At 39.2% G+C, this 24260-nt stretch overlaps 2 protein-coding genes across 3 annotated transcripts; both read right to left on the minus strand.

Annotated features, from left to right (window-relative positions):
- Positions 1-8092: 8092 nt before the first annotated feature.
- LOC147457965 (cysteine protease XCP1-like) lies at positions 8093-10338 on the minus strand. The gene is made up of 2 exons (XM_086512727.1): positions 9334-10338; positions 8093-8308 (listed from the first exon to the last, which is right to left on the minus strand). The coding sequence occupies exons 1-2, from the start codon at positions 9839-9841 to the stop codon at positions 8241-8243; spliced, it is 576 nt and encodes a 191-aa protein (XP_086368853.1). The 5' UTR covers positions 9842-10338; the 3' UTR covers positions 8093-8240.
- An 8743-nt stretch (positions 10339-19081) lies between these two features.
- On the minus strand, positions 19082-23576 carry LOC147457966 (cysteine protease XCP1-like). 2 transcript variants are annotated; one of them, XM_086512725.1, is made up of 7 exons: positions 22646-23576; positions 22106-22353; positions 21863-22006; positions 21548-21760; positions 21258-21289; positions 20626-20726; positions 19082-19243 (listed from the first exon to the last, which is right to left on the minus strand). In XM_086512725.1, exons 1-6 carry the CDS (start codon positions 23151-23153, stop codon positions 20717-20719), a joined length of 1155 nt encoding a protein of 384 aa, XP_086368851.1. In that variant the 5' UTR covers positions 23154-23576; the 3' UTR covers positions 19082-19243; positions 20626-20716. The 2 variants fall into 2 exon arrangements, with proteins under 2 accessions (XP_086368851.1, XP_086368852.1); XM_086512726.1 differs by lacking the exons at positions 19082-19243; positions 20626-20726 and having other exon boundaries at positions 21084-21289; positions 22646-23572.
- Between the last annotated feature and the right edge of the window lie 684 nt (positions 23577-24260).

Consider the following 24260-nt stretch of genomic DNA (forward strand, 5'->3'; position numbering starts at 1 on the left):
CAGTCTCCAGTGTAGGTCTCACGATTCCCTTGTAAACTTTATCTTTGGTTCTAGTCATTCCCATAACATAAACAAAATCAAGATAATATATCCTAAGATAGACAACCCCTCTCTCATCGATACATCGGTCTTCATAATCAACAACCTCAACTTGTTCTCAAAACTCAAGGTTTCCCAAGTTCTTTCAAACATAGCACTTATGATGGATGTCTACATAGATTTTGGCCCCCTTACCATTAGTGTAATGGTTGTACATTTGTTTAGTGAGGGGAAGTTTTGGCTTTTGTGAAGTGCCCTCCCCTTTTCTCTCACTAAGGTGGCTCATTTTGGGTGCTTTCTCGGCCATAAGTACAATGAAGGCTAGCTCAAAAGAAGTTTCAGAGGCCTCTTCCTCCTGCACAGATGCTAGGGGTCTAGGCTCACTTGGTTGGCACTCTCTTCCATGGATCACCTACTCACTTGGTCGACACCTGACTCGTTAACCAAGATCTTGATCACAAGAACATGAACAAATAATGATTTCAACCCTGACATGTTACCTAGAATTCGTTAGTTTTTTTGTGGCTTCTCCCCTACTCAAACTCTTCTCTTGCACCATTCTTTAGTTCCCATGTGGTTTCTCGCATACTCCAATTCTTCTCTTGCACCAGTCTCCCTTCATGTACAAGGCTTAGTAAAAAATCAAAGACAGATGGAGTTAAGACAAATTGGCATTGATGTGCACACAACTTTAGTCAAATACAAGACTTCATGGAAAACTACAATAATCTAGACTTAGTAATGCCCTACAGGTCTCACTTGAAAAGAGGGAGCCAAAATTGATTGAAAAATTTGGTCCTATGTGAGAGAAAATCGCGATTTTCTCTTGCGTAAGGTCCTCTGAGGTACTTTACCCTTACAGCTTTCTCAAAGTCTCACTACTCAGTCCAAACAACTTCTCCTTCCCAGAATTTCAAAGTTTTGACCCCTTTGATGGTCTCATGAGTCCTCTGACCTTCTTTTGGTCTACTTTCTGGATGGGATTTGACTTAAATCTTATGCACAAGAGAGTAATTCTAGATTAGGCTTTATTAGTGGGTTGCTTACCTTGGGGACTTTCTCTGGTACAAATATGGGCTCTTCAAACATGATGCAACTGTAAGGCTCGAATTAAGGCGAATGATGGTTAGTTGCATTCATGATTAGGGCCTTAAATCAATGTGATAATATAATACTTGATGTGGGCAAGACAAATACAAAATAGCACAAAATAGGTCGATTGATAAGATGCATATACTTGTACAAATGAGTTGTGTGCTTATATAGCACTACGAGAGTGTAGCATCAAGCACATGTTTAGCCACATGTCCTAATACATGGCATAAGAGGTGGCACTCTTGGGTGAGAGGTAGTGGCATGTAGGTGGCACATAGATAGTCATGCAAAGTGCAAGGTTGCTTCCCACTAGAGTGTGTGACAGTAGCACCATAAGGGTTTGTTCACATAGGCGCATATGATGGAAGTAGATTTAAAACCCTAACAATCGCCCCATTAAACCTGATTTCATCCTAGGATTGCCTAAGATACATCATGCTTGGGTCTCAGTGGATTCAAGAGTTCATGGTTCATACAAGGCTTTCCTAGGTAGATGCATGGGTTCACATTTGGATGCATAAACATGGCTCTCAAATTGGATACATCATGTTTTGCTCACTTTCAGATACATCATGCAAGTGGCATGTGGTAGTGTAGTATGTAGGGATTCAATATTGTTCATCCTTAGCGTAATGTGATTCTCGTTTCGCATGTTGTAGCCGTCGTTCGTTATTGTCGATGTCGGCTTCGTACGTTATCATCATGTAGTCGTGCCGTTCTTCATTGATGTTGTTTGTCCAAACTATTAAGGACACAATATCCATGAAAAATGGAGAGAAATACACATATATTTCAAGTGTTGTGAGTATCCATGTGTGCATAATCTGATGCTCATGAGGAAGGTCTTACCATGTGTCATGGAAGTGTCTAGTCCTCTTGCATATGTTGGCATATTCATGAAATTATCCTCAAAGATACAGGTCTAAACATACATTTCAATGTGAGGTTGATGCACATGTTCTTCATACATGGTGGTTTGAGCATACATATGTGTCGATTGCAAGCAAGTCGGAGAAGCGAGCGACTGGAGGCTGAACGCGCGGGGGCTGCAGAGGCGGCAAGGAAAATGCTGAGGCAAGTGGTTGATGACTCAGGTGTAGTGAAAATTCTATTAACGCAGAGCAGGATTCCGATTGGGGACAGTGAGCTCAATGCTGAGAGTTAATGGTGCCACGTGAAGCTTGGATAGACTAGTGGGTATACCTGATATGGGTGTAGATACTGAAGGCAGCAGTGTCGTTGCATTGTACCTTGGTGGTGTTGACCAGTGTGTGCACGATAGTCAATGGATGTGCGATTGTGGTGTAGGCAAAGTGGGTATCGTAGCGGCAAGATAGGGGTCTTGAAGGGGCAGATAGCCGAGTAGCATGTGTTCGAAGCGTGGGTAGTGCTAAACACTGTAAGGCGGTTATTCAGTGCCTCAACAAGGCAGTGGACAACTGATGACACTTGACTATGATGACCCTCGTCACTATATGGCACGGCTCTAGCCAGGGGGGATCTAGGGCCCAAATTTGGGGGCGTGAGGTCGTTTTGATCTCGATTGTCGGATCACGCAGTGAACTGAGGGTGAACTCGGGGTACACTAGGGGTGAACTCGGGGCAAAAATGGCGCCCCTAGTTCACCCCTAGTTCACTCGCCTCGCGGGGTGGGGGACGTCTCGGTTGCCACACAAATGCCCTACCATCACGCTAGCGCACGTCGTTGTCCATGTTGGCATGGCATATGATCATACACTAGTTTAGGCGTTCCTAGTTCACCCTTAGTTCACCCACCCCTAGCTTACCCACCCCTAGTTCACCCTTAGTTCACCCTTAGTTCACCCACCCCTAGTTCATTGCGTGATCCGACGGTTGAGATTAAAGCTGCCTCGTGTCCTCAAATTTGGGCCCTAGATCCCCTCTGACCCAGAGCCGTGCCATATAGTGACGAGAGATGATGACTACGATGTGGAGCTCGGAGTTAGTTGAAGAGAAGTTGGCAGATGCGAAGGCAAGGCTTGATTTAGAGTTCCTTCAAGTGGTTGTTGAACGACGCAAAGAGCAGCTCACCATGCACACCTCCACTTGTCTTTCACCATTAAAAAAAAAAAAGCTTTCAAAAAATAAACTCATTGAATGCGTAGGGTAGTCACACTATGACACTTAGCTTATGAGGTGCTATTTAATATCTAACATGCATGTACAAGGAGAAACCTCAATAGAAGGATATTTACAATAAAAGACGATGCTAATAATTATGATCAGCCTCACAATAAAGCTGTGATACCACTTGTAAGGCTTGAATTAAGGCTGATGATGATTAATCGCATTCATGATTAGGGCCTTAAATCAATGTGATAATATAACAATTGATGTGAGAAAAATAAATACAAAAGAACACAAAATAGGTAGATTCATAAGATGCATATGTTTGTACAATGAGTTGTGTGCTTATATAGCACTACGAGAGTGTAGCATCAAGAGCCATGTATAACATAGGAGGTGGCAGTCTTGGGTGCAAGGTAGGGGCATGTAGGTGGCACATACATAGTTATGCAAACTGTTTTTTCCCACTAGAGTGTGTGAGAGTAGCACCATAAGGGTTTATTCACATAGGCATAGGATGGAAGTAGGTTCAAGACCCTAACACCAGCTAGGGTCTGAGAAGAAAATCACAATTTTCTCCCTCCCTATGTGGAGTAAGGTCAAATTGAACTTTCAACCTTATCAGTGTGATTCACACTTCAAGACAAACCCTTGGTTCCAAACTTAGCCAAAAAATCTATTCCTAGCAGAAGTTGAGGAACAAATAGTGATTTTCTCCTTAACTCCCGCTTTTGATCACTTTTCTAAATTTTGGTCAATCCCCAAGTGTTCTACCTTTCTTCAAGAGTGCCTATGCCAATTTTCACTTCAATTGGGCAAGTGAAATGATCTCAAGCTCTATTTCAACACTTTTTTTTGGCATAAAAGGTCAAGTCTTGGCTCCAAACTCACTTTCTCATGGTCAATTTGCACCAAAGTTCATATAAGTACTTAAACACACTAGTCAATGAAACTGGTGAGGTATCATGCACAAACTTTGTCCTTTAGCTTCACTTGCAGTAGAAGATTGTGATTTTCTCTCATAGATGCTGATTAAGAGGTTTTTGAGAATTTCGGTTATCATTGAGCACTCACACACTATTGTTTGTGCAAATCATGCTCAGAATCATTCACTTGCTTGGATGCATTATCCTTCTTTGAGCTTTTATTACATGTGGCAAAAGATCCTTTTCGTGATATCCAGATCCAATGAGATGCTGAGAGCACTTATCAGACTTGCTTACTTACCCTACTCCTAAAACAAAAGAAATCAATGGAAAATAGGTTCAAGATGCCTAATCTACAACTCCCTAACTAGACTCTGAACTGTTTTTCTATTTTCTTACGTTTTTCTTGCCTAGTGCAAGCTTTACCACTCTACCCTTTGATGAATTCTTACACTAAGCTCCAACCTTATCTAAAACACTGATCCTAATTTGTGTAACACTTTTGTAGAAAAAAATTAATTACAATCACACACAAAACAAAGACCACAAAAACCGTGATCTCCTTTTCTAACCTATCTAACCTAAGAGTCTACTTAAGGCAACTTTGTTAGACTCAACTAAGTTCACTAGTCTAGGTACTTGTTCCCTAGCAATGACACCAATGTCTCGGCGCACACAAGGGTCAACACCTATCACATCTTTGAAAGATACGGAACCAACACAAAATGTCGATCCTGGGAAGCAAGTGACTTGACCAGGTCATGGAGGCATGTCAAGAGGTTTTTCAATCTCTTGTCTGAACACAACACACTCCACTTTGACACTCACTGTGCACTCTATCTACTAAAATCTTTGGTTCTCCTCTCTTGCCCTCTCACCTATCCACATGAAAATCCTCGAGCAAATCAACTCCGACTGACTCCAAACTTCATAGGCAACTTACTGAGACTATATAGAACACAATTGAGTTATCAGACTTGCAACATGACACCAATTTTTTTTGAAATTTTCTTGTGGGTGGCAACCTGATGCAGGTCAACCTTTTGGACTTCAGATGTGCCATTAGGTTCTCCCAAGTGCCAAGAATCGTGTGCAAAACCCAAGATGTACAATCTCCAAAAAGAAGCACCATTGGATGTGTGGTATTAGGGGGAGAGAGAGCTCTTGCAAGCACACACAAAGACAGATGGAGGTTGAACCAATCTTCTATTTCTTCTTCACTAATACAAGATAAGAAGTCTACAATGCATGAAAGAGATGATACAACATAAGAGTAAACTAGTACATCAATCTAGTGTGAACCATTAGTGACTGAAGTGGTTGGATAAGTGTGCCATCACCCTGGTAGGTAGAACAAGTCAGTGTAGTCCAATTATAGTGTCATTGGTGATGATATGTGTATCCACCATAGTATACAAAAGATGTGAAAATACTTGACATTAACTTAATAGTGAATTGCAATGTGTATATCTAGATTATTTCAAATATGATGGCACTCTTGGAGCAATTTTCTCTCTCTAGTAATAATAGAGTAAATGATTATTGTTCTACTGTGATATGGCTTTTTATAAGGGTTGAAAATATTTACTTATCATTATGGATGTGAAACAATTAAGGGTGTTGTAATGTGATATGGATTTTTATAAGGATTGAAAATATCTACTTATCATTGTGGATGTGAAAAAATTAAGGGTGTTACAAGTTTAACAATTCAAACCATATTTTTTGCAAGTTACTTTTTTCATTCATAATCTCTAGCCTTTGGTGCATGCATAGCTATAGGAGATAACCATGTTAGGTTTCATCTAAACATGCACGTGAATGCTTTTATCACAATTATTCTACAATTTGATCAGTACTTTGTTCAATCTTTAGGTAAGTGATGGACTTTGGTCAAAAAATAAAATCTAAAGCACTCATGGAAAAATCAACTTTAACCTTTAAGATACAGAAAGAGATGACATATTGTGTGCTTTGAACTTTGATTATTGGAAACATGGAGAAGTGTGCAAAAGATCTTCATATGGAGAAGCGTGCCAAACATGGAGAAGCATGCCAAAGTGTCTTCCACATGGTGTGGATATAGAGCATTGAGAAAGAGAGAAGCAAGCATCTCCACCACATTGACACACAATTTTTTCTCTTAGAGAAAGTGCACACCAAACAAACTCTTTAGGAACTTCCTAAAAAGGATAAGGATGTGTTGATGACACTGATGACCAATTTCAAAAATCCCATTACACCAAGTAATTATGAGTGTATCCCTACTATATGCATACCTTATGATGTTTTTATACCTATTCAGCGCGTTGAGTCATACTCATATGGTGATTGTCATGCATATCAAAGATACTTCTCTTTCTCAAAATGAATCTTTTATGTTCAAACTTTGTACAAAGGATCTCAAGAACACAAATCAGAATCACTTGAGAAATAAATAAGTACATATCTATGGCATAGACTAGGACAAGAATAAAGAAGAGCTAGTTCATCCAATCATCTTCTCAAAGACACACGCTATCAAATATAATGGAGAATTACAAAAATGAGAACCACCTTTGTTAAAGAAGCTTGTTAAAGAACCTGAGTATAAACAACTTAAGATGACATACAACCAAACTATATGACCAAGTGCTAAAATAAGGTGCGCATGTTTCCAAAACTGAGACACATAGCCAAATGACATGGCAAAGTTCTAAGAGAAGCCACGCTCTTCATTTAAACAAAATTGTTTATGCAGCTCAGATGATGCACATAGCCAATGAATGACCACGTGACAAGTGGTCAATTGTGTAACTTTTAAACCAACAATAGATATCCAAGCACTTACGAACCATATGTTGTAGTAAGAAGATGTTGTTATTATACATACAGCGAAATAAAAAAACAAACATTCTCCATACAAATAGAAAGAACCTTAAATATGAAAGACAAATCTAAATTGTAAATAGAAAGATACATAAAGAGCACGAGAAAACAAACATTGTCCATACATATAGAAGGAACGGTAAATACAATAGACAAAGCCAAATCTTATTGCCGCGTGTCAAAAATTTGTAGCTTACTATGCAATTAATAAACAATTTAATTTCATGAAAATGGACCAACTTTAAAGAATACACTAAAAACACAAAACAACCATTAGTAGAATATCCTAATATTGCATCCATTTACATACACACTCTTGCATGTTTGTGTACACATAGAGAGAGGGAAGGGGAGGGAAGACACAGTGTGCATGATGTAATCCTACATATATTTTCTAGGTTAAGTTTATTTAATTACATTCACATATGATCTAGATAAGGACCAAAATGATGAATTATCATCTATTTCATCTTACATGTAATCTCCTATCATAATCAAAATCTATATCATTGTTCTCAAAAGTCTCCACATTCAAAGAAACCCTATTTTTATTTATGGCTTTGACAATGATTTTACTTAAATATTGAAAGAAGATTAGGATAGTGATTTTGAGTTTGTGTGTGCACACACGAGAGAGAGAGAGAGAGAGAGAGAGAGGAATTATCCCAAAAGACCTTCAATCCCAAGCATAGCTTGAGAGAGAATCTTCTCTAAAAGCTTGGAAAACCTACACATGGAGAATGTTAGTTCTCAAACTTTTTTTTAAAAAGTGCTTGAAAAACCTACACATGGAAAGATTTAGAGATGAATTGGCTATATTTGAAGGTTTGTATAGTAAGTTTTTCAACTGTAGATGAGATTACACTAAACCTAGGTTTTTTTTTAACATTGGGGTTTGTGTGTGTGTGTGTGTGTGTGTGTGTGCGCGCGCGCGCACGCACGCACGCGCTCGTGTGTGTGCGCTGTAAACTTAATACATATACACAAAAGAACGTAACATTCAAAAGACAACTGGATTTAGATAGTTGGAAGCTGTATTAAACTTAATACATATACACAAAAGAACGTAACATTCAAAAGACAACTAGATTTAGATAGCTGGACAATGATTTGTACAAAATGACTTAGCCTTAGATTCATTTTTTTACAATATAATAAGAATGAGGCATCATTCCAATGATTCTATACTAAAGTAATAGAGTTGTGGAGGCCATTCAGGTTGAATCAGTAGGGCTCTTTAGAGCCGGACTGCAACAACGCTAAATGTTTTAAAGCAAAGATAGACTTCTCACCTGTATCCATATAGACAAGTCAATAGATTTTGTTAGACTAGTAGTTGTTGTCCATGTCAAACTTAACAACTATTAGACTAGCTACAATCCTATATGTGCAAAAAAATAATGATCCTATTCTTTAAGCTTATATAAACCCATCCTTTCCTTACTTCAAGGTTTGACACAATTGACAACAAATATTTTTTTATTAGTTTTTGAAGTACCTAACTATACTCACAGAGTAATGTCCTTCTGATCATTATAATAATCTCTACAATTTACTACTTAATGTAGATTACTTTCAGATTATATTTTGAGCAAATTAAAAACCAATGCATAGTGTCCAACTTAGGATATGTAAAAGTGTACACAATACTTAAAGGAATTAGTGTCATCCTTTATGCAATATACAAGTTTTAACTAGAGCCCAAAGCATGCTCTTCCTAGAAACTAAAAACCATCCTAGGCTTCCTTCGTGCCTTTTTAGAAGATTGTTTGCGTACTTTTTCTTCAAAAAAACTAAGGTTAGTACGTTTATAGAGATCATCCATCCTCTACTGTTCAAAACCCAGTAGGATTAGATATTTATTGAACTAGACTTGGGGTTTTTAAGAAATCAAGTCAGATCAGCAAAGTCTTTCCAAATATCAATCAACTCATTCTTCTCATAGAGACAATAGGTACATTTTGAAGTATTCAATTTAGATATCAAAGATTTGAATCATCAGATCATTAAAAAAAAAAATCTCATATCACGTTACTAATAGATCAAGTCCTCATTACTGCCAGAAAGAGGTGAAAAAACATCTCAGCATTCAAGAAACTGAGTATTATAAGTAGGTTCCCTTAGGATAGACAAAAACTTCCCTTAGGATAAGCATGCATGCACGCCTTCACTTATGCATGAATCCTGGTTGTATAAGGTGTATTTTTACATACACATGCATCCATATATGGACCATAATCTATCTGCATGCATGCATGCATGCATGGAAGCCAGGAAACAATGACGACATATAGGTGTGAAGAAAGCAGTAGCATACCGCACATGCCCTGATCTTTGACCTCAGTGACAGCGCCGAGCGCTCTCCAATCCACCGAATCAGGAACCTGGGTCATGTCACCATTATCAGGTTGTCGACCTGCCTTGCTGTGGCGGCGGGCTGCCAGTGATAGCCTTCTGATGAAGCCCATTTTGCGGTAAGCATGTTTGAGGCCAAGTCGACGGCTCTGCATGAACTCCTCATGGGTGAGATCTGCAAAGCGATTGAGGCCGAGCATGAATGAAGGGTTGTCGTTGTGATTGTGCGCATCGATGAGCATGAGGTTGTCTCTGAAGATTTGGAACCTATGCTGCTTTTCATGGGCGTGGGAGGAGCCATAGTGCTTGCCATGCTTGGTATTCCAAGCTTCAAACAAGCTCCAGAGCTTGGATTCTGAGAGCAGGTGATGAGGGGTGTATGTCAGGTGCTGGGTCGAAGGAGAGGCTGCATAAGCTGAGAGGGCTAGCACTGCAAAGCCCACGAGAGCCAAGAGCACAGAGACGGCCATTGAAGAGGAAAAGAGAGAGAGAGAGAGAGAGAGAGAGAGAGAGAGAGATTCGAACAACACCCCTCCCTCTCGAGTCCCGGGTCTCCCCTCCTCCCAAAAACTGCCTGGCTGCAAGCTCAGCAGACAGACCAGGTCCGTCCAAAAAACAAGAGTTTCATAGTTCTACCTATAACTTATGAAGCTGGGGTATCAGACTAACTTGTGTTTAGCCTACATCTTTCGTTGCCATACATCCCTCGTTGCCTCTGCTTTGCCACCTTTTAATTATAAGGATTCCACAGACAGTGTGAATAGACTTGGTTTTGAAGGCGTTTGAGTGCGGGCGTCCTCCCTTGCAATCTGAGCAAGCGTTCCACCAAGTAGTTGTGGGCCGTGGTATTTGCAGATTTATTGATCACCCGCTACAACCGTGGTAGAAGTTCACATCCTGTAGCTCCATTCAGGAAAACTCGTCACTAGTAAAGTGCGGAGACTAGCTGTACAAGTAGGTTGCACTCTAAAAACCCATGTTTTCTAGGTTTTTGTAGCGCTTCTATCGCATGAGGGTAGGTCCAAATAGGCACTACAAGTGCTATACGCACTGAGTGGGATGGGACACTTATTCTTCTCTTTTGTCGGCTCTACTCTAACAAAACAAGGGAGTCGGCTCCGAAAGGATTGTGATTCATGACCTAGTGTTTAAGGTGGATGTGCATGAGCCTAAAGACCCAAGTTTGATAACTAGTGGCATTAGAAGAAGCATCTTCTCCGACAAACACATTTGTGGTGCAATTGCAAGAGATTATGGACTCCGGAAGCATCACCAATGAGCCATTCATTATTAGGCCTTGATGATCACCTAGACATATGCATCAAGCAAAGAGCCACGAAATATGAAAAAGCTAAGACTATTATCGATTGAAAGAGAGATTTGAGGTACGTGATATTTCTCAATTAGATTAATACAAGTTGGGCACAAATTTGACCCATTAAGCCAAGGGCTAATTTAGGGCTCACACAAATTTAATTAATATGGATTGACCTTAGACAAATATGGGTCATGACCATATCATTCCATGGGATAAAAGGAACGGCCACTAGCACTATGCTTATGCTAATAAATTAACAATCCTCCCTTAAGACTAGGGGTAGGTCAGGACAAAAAAATGAGAAGGATAATGTCAAGAGACAATGACAAGCCGATTATCTTTAAGCCTAGGAGTGGGTTAGGACAAAAAATGATAAGGATAATGTCAAGAGACTCCAGACAAGTTGCTTATATCATAGACCTCCCCTTGAACAAGAGCTAGAGCCAGTGTTCGGGAAAAGTGTGCCTCAGCTTAGCATTGAGCCGGTTGCAAAATCAAAGTAGTTGGTTGAGGGGAGGGCAAGAAGGAGAAAATTCTGCTTAAAATACATGGAAAATAGTGTAATTTTGCAAAAATGCTGGCTAGTATTGTAAAATTTCCGGTTTAGATTTGTCTTGGAGGGATTTTTGAATGTTTGTGAAAATGATTTTTCCCAAACACTGCCTAGAGCCTAGCAACAAGACAAGCTCCCTTGTGAACAAGGAGGAAAAGGAGCTGATGACATCCTCCAACATTGTACTTGGATTTTTCTCTTTTAGAACTGTGACTCAATAGGACAACAACTTTGTCTTTATCATCAACTTATGCTTCAATGTACACAATGTGTGTACACAACTCTCGATGAACCTATTGATAAGGCCCAAGAGACCTTCAAATTTCTCCATGAGTATGTTGTATAAATTCATCTTCAATAAGGACTCTTGAATACTTCTTCTTTGCTCTCTAGGATCTCCTGTGCATTATAGTGCATTATGGGTTGTGGTAGCGTCATTAAGAAAGTGGAAATAATGGTGCAAAATAGTCATTTTTGACAGTTGGCAAAAAAGCCTTGTCAAAATCTATACATTGATTTTTATTCAATCCATTGGCAACCAATCTCGCCTTGTACTTTGGCTTCCCATCATTCGATGTGATCCTCAACTTAGATACCCATTTACAACACAAAGCATGCTTTCCTTTTAGCTAAACTACTATGTTAAACAATAAGACCGTGGTCCTAGTTTGATGAATAACCAAAGTGGTCGAGACAACCTAGTGAGTTTCTTTTGAATGAAAGGTTGACGAAGTTGGTCAAGAAAACACGTGAATTGGCATGTATGGGCAAGGGACCTTAGTCTAAGACCAGGTCATGGGTTAATCCACCCAAGGAGGTCAAAAATGTGAAATGGCCTTGAGATTAGGTAAGGGAGAATCATTCGACATGCCTTAAGAGTATTTTGTTAAAATAAATATTGAGCAAACTATAGGGCACATGTAAAAAATCCTATGTATTTGCTTTTGATGGAGGTAACATATCATCATTACGAGAGAGAGAGAGAGAGAGAGAGAGAGAGAGAGAGAGAGAGAGAGAGAGAGAGAGAGAGAGAGGTCAAATGAGATAGCAAGGATTGCTACTCCTCATACTTGGTGTTAGAGCCTCCTACAATGGACTACCAGCAGAGTGGAGCAATCCACATGTGGGGGAGTATCAGAAGCTTGTGTAGGTTATAGGATTTTTGGATCTCCTTCTCCATTCTTCTCCATGAAAAATTGATAACTAGGTAATGATTCATTGCCTACTCACACTACTGATGCAATTGAGTAGTGACTCTCAAAATGGGAACAATGCTTTCGTTTATGCAATATACATGATTGGAATGAGATGGTCCCTTTGACATTTATTCTAGGTTGGAGATTCGGAGTCACATGTCAAATCAGATACAATGGAACAACAAATTCAGACTTCAGATAAACATGAGGAAAATAAACTCGATAGAGTGACAAACCCCCAAAATGAAAGTAGCGGGCTCTATTTATGAGTGCTCAAACTGAGTTCTAATTGACCGTGCACTGTTATTTTTAATGGTCGTAATTACTACCAATAACTGCTAATGCGACAATGCACAAGTGTCTCTATAGGGAGTTTTAACTAGAGCCCAAAGCATGCTCTTCCTAGAAACTAAAAACCATCCTAGGCTTCCTTCGTGCCTTTTTAGAAGATTGTTTGCGTACTTTTTCTTCAAAAAAACTAAGGTTAGTACGTTTATAGAGATCATCCATCCTCTACTGTTCAAAACCCAGTAGGATTAGATATTTATTGAACTAGACTTGGGGTTTTTAAGAAATCAAGTCAGATCAGCAAAGTCTTTCCAAATATCAATCAACTCATTCTTCTCATAGAGACAATAGGTACAATTTGAAGTATTCAATTTAGATATCAAAGATTTGAATCATCAGATCATTAAAAAAAAAAATCTCATATCACGTTACTAATAGATCAAGTCCTCATTACTGCCAGAAAGAGGTGAAAAAACATCTCAGCATTCAAGAAACTGAGTATTATAAGTAGGTTCCCTTAGGATAGACAAAAAGTTCCTTAATGGATTTTCAATTTTGCAATGAAAATCTAACTCTGAAACTCAGTAACCTTTCCATCATTTGAAATTATAACCAGAGCCAAAAGCTGCTCTCTATGTCAAGCGAAGAAGACCAGGTAAAGTAAGTATCCCAAAGCACTTGGTCAAGAAAGTCCACGTGCAGGTGCTTACCAACAATCACAAAAAAAGAAAGAATGGAGTTTTCTTTAATTATTTGGTTATCACAACAAGAAAGACCTATTAGATGAGCATTTTATATTAGAAGGAGCCAACCATATTCAAAGAATCACCTAGTGAGTTTTGAGATTCTAATCAAGAAAAATGAGAACCAAGATAATTGAGATCTGATCATTTCCAAGCAAGGCAACAACTACAAAGTCTTGCAAGAGCAATATGAGTGGTAGGATCCAAGGTGCTACAATTCATGCATATCAAACCAATGATATAAAAGATAGGATCAAAGAGCCATAACTGAAATTGGTCATTAGTAGACTCCAATAAGCAAATATTATCAAAGGAATATCAATATCAAGAGGAACTACATTCCCCATCAAAAACATTACCTTTAGAACAACGTTCTAAAAGTAGCCCCAAAGCTACTTGTTGATGTATAATGATTGTAGCACACCATCAAAAAGTAACAATAGGTAAAATTCAATCACCATAGCATGGCTAGGTGTCACAAGCACTCTTAACAAAATCCAGTGCAAAATCTACCAGTTTCTATAACAGAAGCATCCTATGTCCAAAGTCATAAGGAGGCACTAGAGAAAACCATAATTATCTAGGAATTGGACTACCCTTATCCCATATCACACACAAAAGGCACTCCACTTTTGTTAAAAATCCATAAATCTAAGTAGAGACCACTGCCAAAGAAGCACATAATTTAATGTATGTAACCAATCAGGATGCAACATGCCAATCACAACCAAATTATCCCAGATGATCATAAACATATGTAGACCGTTCTAGATCACATACTCCATCAATGCTCAAGTAGAAATCAATAAAATAAAATTCCATGCCAACAAGCCTCTAAAAATTAGGGTGTCAGGATATTCAAGAAGCCACAAAAAAATCAGTAAACCATCAATATAAGCAACTATGCCAAAGTTAGGAACCAAAAAACCAATATTTCTGAAGCTTGAATAAGGTTTTAGAAAGTAACCTATGAAGAATAGGCATCCTCAAGAAAATCCATGTTGAATATAGAGTGGTAATTCAAATGTCGTCAAACTTGGTCGGTTCAAACTCGCCATTTTTGAAAACACATACTCTTTCTCCCTCTCTTTCTCTCTGTTCAAAGCAAGACATACAAATTGTGGAGAACCAAAGTATGAGGGATTGAATTCCCTCGCCTTTAAAAGATCTAGGGGTAGTAAGACCAGTCCTCACCCTCCTTCCAAAGAAAGTGTTAACTAAGCTAGGCCATAGGAGTACCCCCATCTACTTCAATAAGTACTTGTAGGTAAGCACAATTAAGTAGATTTAAGTGATAGGCTTGAGAGAGGAAGTATATGCATCTCAAGGTAATGCCTTAACCATCTAGGAGTAAAAAAATAAAATCAGGACATAGGATTTTTACAGGGCAATACTTACAAAGTGGCAAGAAAACCCGTCGGGTAGGTGTTTGCATTCAATAGTGGTGACCAGAACCAGCATACTTAAGGACAATCCTCGCAATGTCATCACAGCCCGTCATCAGCCTAGAGGGCAAAGAGCAAAGTTTTGTTGATGCAAATGGCTAGAGTTGTATGAGAAAATTGGCACACCCATCAGGCCACCATCAAACCAGGCCTCATATGGAGATGGGTACTCTATGATGTCAAGTTTGTGAACTGAGGGGGGGGGGGGGACCATGAAACGAGGACGGAGTGCATTGACCACTATATTTGAGTCATAATGAGCATCAAATTCTCTCTAAGAGGGAAGAAAAATGGAACCAACACAAGTTTTACTAAGTACCCTTAGGGGTTAAATTATTAGGGGAGTGATCACACCAACCCTCGCTTACTAGAAAAGATAAATTTAAAGTAACATAAGCAGGAGGTTGTACTTAGGATACACTCAGAATCACCCTATAAGGAAACTACAAGGTATAAACACAAGGTACACCCAAACGACAAAATAATGATCAAGAGGATTTAGTATAAGCACAATGATGCATTTAGTATAAGCTCAAATCTACCCTTAAAGGAAAATGCATGGTATCAACTCATGGTAGTTACCCACAAGACAATATAACGATCGGTTGAGGACATTATAACCATCTAGGAAAGTGTAAGGTAAAGCTTTATAGCAATCATCCTAAGACAATATACCCATCGGCTCCAACAAGCATAGCACAAGCTAGATTCTCCTATTGAGGAGAGAACAAGATAAATATACATGGTAATCACCCTCAAGATCAAGGGAAAGAACAACCAAGCCTTCTTCTCAAACATTATAGGCATTATGTACAAACAAGCCTTAAGTCAAGCTGGGGTGAAGGTTTTTGCCAACAAGTGTGTCCTAGTTTAACAAATGTAAACCAATATAGTGTGCATATGTGTGTGAAGGATGAAGCAATCATAGCCAAGTATAGTGGCCGAGTGTGTGTGTGTGTGTGTGTGTGTGTGTGTGTGTGTGTGTGTGTGCGTGTGCGTGTGCGTGCGTGTGTGTGAGGGATGGAGCAATCATAGTCAAATATAGTGACCAAGTGTGTGTGTGCACACGCGCGCGCATGTGTGTGTGTGTCACACACACAGATCTACATAAAAATTTAAAGTACTCAAACATACATTTTCTCTAAACAGATGGAAAATTAGAGGGAAATTGACTATATTTGAAGTTTGTAAACTATATTTTCCTAGGTGTTATAGGTTTTTATGCCTCAAATTTAAAGGCTATGAGCTCTAAGGTATTATTAAGAGTTGCTTGCATGCTAGTTTTGTGAGGACGGGGAAGGCCTCCTGTACTCTTCCCTGATTCCTTCTCATCTTATTAGCCCTTTTGAGATCTCGCCCCCTTCCAAGCTCTCCATCACTCCTTTGGACAAGACCGATTTTTGGCATGCTCAATAATGTACCACTCAGCTTTACCTCCCTTGGTATATTCTAGGTCCCATTCACATTGCATTTGGTCCTTCTCAATCGAGACTTTCCCCTTGGAGGTGTTCCCCTAGTATTCCCCTAAGCTCAGCCTTGGGCCTTGGTACCCATTGCCCGGCATGCCTAATACTCTTTGGCAACTTCTCAGCCAACTTAACCGGTCGTGCATACAAGCACGACCTCTAATGCCCAACACCTATTCTTGGTCTATCTTTAGGATCTAAGCCTTGTCCAAAGACCCTAGTTGATTCCTCTTGACTCCTTGTTAATTGGTAATATGCTACAAGTTACTTGATGTCTAGCCTTCTCCCTCTCTTAACCTAGATCATTGTCCTCAGTGATCACTTTCAAAGATGTAGTTAGAAAAGGAAAAAAATTGGTGTGAAAAACACTTGCCAAACTAGGCAAGAATTAGTTATGGTGGTCAATTTACGATTTTCTTGCTAGGTTTCTTGTCCAAACTTGGGCCTCCTATTTCCCCTTGGAAAATTTACAAACTATTTAGCTATATCGAGGACACTTACAAACTAGTAATCAATCTAACAACCCCAATGCAAAGATCATAAATGTTTTCAATACAAAGACATTGAAATGATCCTACTATTCCTGATAACTTGAGTACTTGTTAGTGTATGACCATCTGTGGAGTGAAAATTTTACTACTCTCTCCATCCCTTCAAAAGATTCATTGTCCTCAATGATAGCTTAAAGTTGAAGTTCATGTTTAGCTACATAGATACTTGATAGATGAGAAATCCCATAGCTAAGTGAATTTTTCTTTTAAAAATCCTAGTTTGGTTGACCAGAATAAGAGATGGTGTCATTGAGAATCAAAATTATCTATTTATTGTCTTGAGCTCATATACTTTTAATCTTGATGTAGAAATGATAGAGTCTCCCCAAACTTTTCCCTTGTATTGCCTTGGCTAATGCAGACATGAGAATTGTATCAAAGAAAACTAACAAAATTTTCTTTACATTTCTATGCACATGTGTCTTTACTTGTTCCGCATTAGAGTCTAATGAGTCAATATAAAACTTCTCATTTACCCTTTTTCTAAGAAATGTGATTGTAAATATCTTGTACACAACTCTTACTTGCGTTTAGGGCTTTTTGAGACTTCTTTAAAAAAGAAACCACAACTTTTAACGATCTAATATACTTTGCGAGTTACTAGAATTGTATAAACTATCTCAATTATATCATGAGTCAACTTTACTCATAATTAAGTAATTATCCATAGAGACATTAAGATAGCTTGCCCATTTACTGTTACCATGCTACGTACTCTACATGCTGCCTCCATGTACAATTTCTAGATAAGAAGTTTGGAGTAACAATTCACCCATAACTTGGGACCAAAACTTCTATAGTAATAAAGTCCAATTGTCTCGAATGTTTCCATGTGGGGGCAGTGCCCCTAAATAGACTATGACATTGAATTTTCCTTTAGATATCTAAACTCACATGTTGATCAAGCACATTAATTCACCTTGGAATGCAATGTCCGTACATCAATTTTTCAAAGGAGCTATTTCATAAAACCAATGTTCCCAAGTTCTAGCCACTAAAATGTAACCATGTCAAGTTCCATTACCAAAGAAAAACTCTTCCATGGGTGGGCAGCTTACGAAGTTGTCTCCATCATTTGGGTTTAGCAACCAAATGAGGGACTAAATTTAGATGGTGGCAAGAGGTGCCTCCTACATGTGAAGATTTAGTGAGGGACTAAGACCTAAGACCGAGTGACCCATGCAGAATTCAATTTTGACTAAAAACCTTGTTACTAACTTTTGTTGGTTTTTGTTGTTTCATAAAGTCTACCCAACGATCTTGGCATATCAACTTCACGTTCCTTAACGAAGACTATGCTAGCCTTCATCTTGTTATTCCAACCACATCAAATGTTTTTTTTTCTATTTTTGTTTTTAAATCTTTGACAAGTACTACCAAGGAAACTTCTTCTCCTAGTTTCTTCAGACCCTCTTAGATTTACTATCCTTGCCACATAAGGAATCATCACTCTTCTCTGCTTTGCCCAATTAGCTAAGCACCTAAGAAACCCTTGCCTGTAAGGATTTATTTCCTTCTTATGCTTAGCTACTTGGTGCCACTTCGTAACAAATCTTCACATGAGAGTAACAGCTTTGAGTTACCATCAATTAGGCATTCGTTTTAACCACAATCATAAATATTATTGTATGATAGCTCTACTTTTTGCAATGAAGCTCTCGATCGGTTACAAAACTCCTCTAGGACAAGTTAGCATAACAATATTATAGCATCGACAATATCAAGATCATACCTTGATTCATCTACAAATATGAAATTCTCTCTTGCACCTCTGCAGATACGACACGGATAATGTGAATGCTTGACCTATAGCTCTAGCTCTTTGACAATTAGAACTTCAACTATGACATGTTTTGCAATCATAAGATTGCACACATACCAATGTGGACCCCTTTCCATGCACCATGAAAAGATGGGAATATCTTTTCCTCTGTCAAACCACTCCACAAATATCTTAATAAATTATCATTTGCTAGCCATATGTGTACTATCTAGGCAGCAACGTTGTTTACAAAACTAAGCTCGATAACATTCTCCCAAAAACTTCCACTTGCCATAGTTAAGTTGCAAAGAAGACGTCTCACATATGCAAATGGAACGATTGAGATCTACAAATTACACTTGATACAATTAGACTTTATATGCTCCTCTTGTGCACCTTTCCAATAGTAAATGATTTGTGTTTGAGATCTGGTGAGACAAATGAAAAATTGCCATTACCCTTCCCCTGGACACTCAATGACTGAGAAAGGATATTCAAAGTCCTTTCCCCGTAATTTCCTCCCATGTGATGACGACCGATGAAGATACACCTTAAAGAAGAGAGAACTACTTTAGAAGCTACTAGCTAGAATATTAATGAGCAAAAGGAATAGAGAAGGCTTTAGAAGACACTAGATAGAAAATTAACAAGTAAAAGGAGTAGAGAAAGCACTCTATCCATAGAAAAGGTCTTTATGCATTGTGGATATGCAAGGATAGTTAAGATTTATCTAGTAAGTCTTGAACTCAAAACGTGGTACGCGAGAGAAATAACCAAACAAGTGCACTTTGTTGATATAGATTAAATTAATATTTTCCTCATCTTATTTGTTGTTGTTGTTGTTGTTTTGTGTGTGTGTGTGTGTGTGTGTGTGTGTGTGTGTGTGTGTGTGAGAGAGAGAGAGAGAGAGAGCATCAAGGTTATGTTGATGCAACACGCATGACTAAGAGAGAACTCCCATTGGAAAATATTGGTATTTCTAAGGGAGAGGCACATTCTCTTGTCCACTTATTTATAGGGAAAGTTGTTCCGTATCTATTTTTAAGTGATTGGAATTGGACTACTCGTCACCCATTCAAATTACAAAATACCATTGATACTTTAAGCCAATAGGGGTACTCGGCTCTAAGAACGGCAAAGAAGGTTGAATCTATTACTCCTTAACTAGGAGTGACATAAATCTAGTTTGGGTTCTAAAGAAAATTCTCCCTTCACAACCAAAAACAAGGTAAAAACTCATTTTTGAAATTAGCAAGGTGAGGAGGCACAAAGGCCTGTGAAGTTAAAAGGAGGGATGAGATTTATGAAGAATAAGTCTAAATGAGTGCTTACAATCACAGAGTTTTTATGTGTTTGAATATAAAATTATATTATCGACTATACATACATAATCCTATTTAAATAATAAAGTGTAAGGTGCATATTAAACATTATGATTAGAAAACAAAATAAAATATACATTATATTACCAATTCTACATATATAATCACAAATGGTTTAAAAATTTAAAAAGACCCGGCCCACTTAAATAATAAGGTGAAAGATGCACATTGCATGTTATCGATTGAAAACAAAATAAAGTACAAATAAAATAAAATAAAAACAATAAAATAAAGACATGAAAAAACTAAACGAAACTATATTTTAAAACCTTCATAAAGAAAGACATAATTGATAAACATAGAAAATAATAAAACAATTTACCGAAATGAATCTTTGTGAAGTCCTCAAATGAAATAACTGTATAGAAATCAAAATAACTAAGAAACAAAGAAGATTTCAACCTTTCACATGTATAAAAAATGATCTTAAAAAATAACTAAGAAATAAAAAAGATTTCAACCTTTCAACCTTTCACTATTGCTTGCTTCAAAAACATGGAGGTTTGCCAATGATCTTAAAAGCTTTAAAGCGTGTAAAGAGAAAACTTACTTTTATAACAATGTTGTCTTTACTCTTTTGGTTGGAGTTTCAAATGCTTTTCTGGCCGTGTTAGGTGCTTCTTCAAAACTCAATTGGGATTCTAGTGTAGCCTACACATAATTTACATTGTGAACCAAAAGCTCTCTCTCTCTCTCTCTCTCTCTCTCTCTCTCTCTCTCTCTCTCTCTCTCGCGTGCACATGTGTGCGCACGCATGTGAACAAGAATGGAAACTAGAATAACCTATCTATCACCAAAGTGTGGTAGATTTATTAATCCCAATTCCCTCTTGAGCACCAGGTCTTGAGTTCAAAACTCATTGGTTAGATCTTTGAGGTCTCTTAGGGAGGGTTGTTCCTCGACATTAAAAACTCCTCTCTCTCTCTCTCTCTCTCTCTCTCTCTCTCTCTCTCTCTCACACACACACACACACACACACACACACACACACACACACACACACACACAGCTCAAAAGCTTTCAGCCTTTGTTCAAGCCGCTCAAATGTGTGTACAAGAAACACAAATGTTGTAATCCTATAGCAATCAAAGAACCAATGTTGAATGAATTGCTTCATATACAATGCTGCTAACACCAAAAAAATGTAAATGTAAATGTTGGAGACCGGAGTGGGCTGCTCACATATCAGCAATGACAGACTCCGATGATGTATTCTGCAAAGCACCAAAACAGAACGAGCACTCAATCTTAGCACCAAAACATAAGTCCTAAGGAGAAAATTCTCACTTGAAGAACAGCCAGCCAAAAGCGCACACTTGCATGCACACACACAGACCCCCCACACACAATCACATACATGGATGGAAAGGTCGCAAATTAGTAAATTTGCACGACACCCGAACATCAACTTACGACAATAAGCATGAAGCACAAAAACACAAACATGCAACAGACATGCATACTCACACTACCTTGATTGGATAAGAGGACATGGAATGTATTGCACAAATGCCAAAGGGGCTTCCGTTGCGGATCATGCGGATAAACCCTTCATCTCCCCAAGATTGACCCCATGAATTTTTCACAATCCAATAGTCCACCCCATTCTCGGTGCCATAGCCAACAAGGAGAACCCCATGATTGATGCTGTAAGGATCATTTGAGCACGAACCATTGTATATACCCTGCAAAGAGAGGAAATTCATAAGAGAACCATACATATGCCATGGATTTTCCAATGCCAAATTTCTCATGGCATCTTAGCTTAAACCCGCATCTTGACTTACGCCCACATAAAGCTGGAAGTCCCAAGCAGAGCCGTCGATGGCAACACTAATGGGTTGTTTGGCAACAGCTTCCATGAGAGCTTTCTCATTGTACGAGTCCACATCGACATAGTCGTCAATGGTTACCGACTTGTCTCCACCTTGCTTCAACAATTCAAAACCACTTTCTTATCACGTTAGACTATGTTCAAATTGCGACCACATTTCAAATTGCTGCATAACAAAGAAAGGCAAGAAATTTACCAATTCTGAATTGCAAACCCCAGAATAGCCAAAGTAGCTGTCGTAGGGATAGCTCTCTTCTGTGGCTATCCCACCATTTTGAATTACCCACTGAAATGCATCATCCATGAGGCCCCCGTTGCATCCAGAGCTCATACCTCCGATGTCGCAAGTAACAAGCTCCTCCTCTGAGACACTCACCAAGGTGCCAGTGGCGATGGCATTCGCCCCTTCAATGGCTCCCACCGCAGAGAAAGCCCAGCAACTCCCTTTGAGCCACCAACAAGAAGTGGAAATTTCACAATTCACCCTCTTTTCAGTATGTAGAAATATGAAATCTCTGTTTTTGTATGCATGCGTAACCTTCACATATATATGTGTGTCGATTTGCATAAGCATGCATGCACGCCTTCACTTATGCATGAATCCTGATTGTATAAGGTGTATTTTTACATACACATGCATCCATATATGGACCATAATCTATCTGCATGCATGCATGCATGCATGGAAGCCAGGAAACAATGACGACATATAGGTGTGAAGAAAGCAGTAGCATACCGCACATGCCCTGATCTTTGACCTCAGTGACAGCGCCGAGCGCTCTCCAATCCACCGAATCAGGAACCTGGGTCATGTCACCATTATCAGGTTGTCGACCTGCCTTGCTGTGGCGGCGGGCTGCCGGTGATAGCCTTCTGATGAAGCCCATTTTGGGGTAAGCATGTTTGAGGCCAAGTCGACGGCTCTGCATGAACTCCTCATGGGTGAGATCTGCAAAGCGATTGAGGCCGAGCATGAATGAAGGGTTGTCGTTGTGATTGTGCGCATCGAGGAGCATGAGGTTGTCTCTGAAGATTTGGAACCTATGCTGCTTTTCATGGGCGTGGGAGGAGCCATAGTGCTTGCCATGCTTGGTATTCCAAGCTTCAAACAAGCTCCAGAGCTTGGATTCTGAGAGCAGGTGATGAGGGGTGTATGTCAGGTGCTGGGTCGAAGGAGAGGCTGCATAAGCTGAGAGGGCTAGCACTGCAAAGCCCACGAGAGCCAAGAGCACAGAGACGGCCATTGAAGAGGAAAAGAGAGAGAGAGAGAGAGAGAGAGAGAGAGAGAGAGAGATTCGAACAACACCCCTCCCTCTCGAGTCCCGGGTCTCCCCTCCTCCCAAAAACTGCCTGGCTGCAAGCTCAGCAGACAGACCAGGTCCGTCCAAAAAACAAGAGTTTCATAGTTCTACCTATAACTTATGAAGCTGGGGTATCAGACTAACTTGTGTTTAGCCTACATCTTTCGTTGCCATACATCCCTCGTTGCCTCTGCTTTGCCACCTTTTAATTATAAGGATTCCACAGACAGTGTGAATAGACTTGGTTTTGAAGGCGTTTGAGTGCAGGCGTCCTCCCTTGCAATCTGAACGAGCGTTCCACCAAGTAGTTGTGGGCCGTGGTATTTGCAGATTTATTGATCACCCGCTACAATCGTGGTAGAAGTTCACATCCTGTAGCTCCATTCAGGAAAACTCGTCACTAGTAAAGTGCGGAGACTAGCTGTACAAGTAGGTTGCACTCTAAAAACCCATGTTTTCTAGGTTTTTGTAGCGCTTCTATCGCATGAGGGTAGGTCCAAATACGCACTACAAGTGCTATACGCACTGAGTGGGATGGGACACTTATTCTTCTCTTTTGTCGGCTCTACTCTAACAAAACAAGGGAGTCGGCTCCGAAAGGATTGTGATTCATGACCTAGTGTTTAAGGTGGATGTGCATGAGCCTAAAGACCCAAGTTTGATAACTAGTGGCATTAGAAGAAGCATCTTCTCCAACAAACACATTTGTGGTGCAATTGCAAGAGATTATGGACTCCGGAAGCATCACCAATGAGCCATTCATTATTAGGCCTTGATGATCACCTAGACATATGCATCAAGCAAAGAGCCACGAAATATGAAAAAGCTAAGACTATTATCGATTGAAAGAGAGATTTGAGGTACGTGATATTTCTCAATTAGATTAATACAAGTTGGGCACAAATTTGACCCATTAAGCCAAGGGCTAATTTAGGGCTCACACAAATTTAATTAATATGGATTGACCTTAGACAAATATGGGTCATGACCATATCATTCCATGGGATAAAAGGAACGGCCACTAGCACTATGCTTATGCTAATAAATTAA

Source organism: Adiantum capillus-veneris, chromosome 5 (assembly GCF_014529385.1).
Source record: "Adiantum capillus-veneris isolate H3 chromosome 5, ASM1452938v2, whole genome shotgun sequence".
Classification (NCBI taxonomy): domain Eukaryota; kingdom Viridiplantae; phylum Streptophyta; class Polypodiopsida; order Polypodiales; family Pteridaceae; genus Adiantum; species Adiantum capillus-veneris.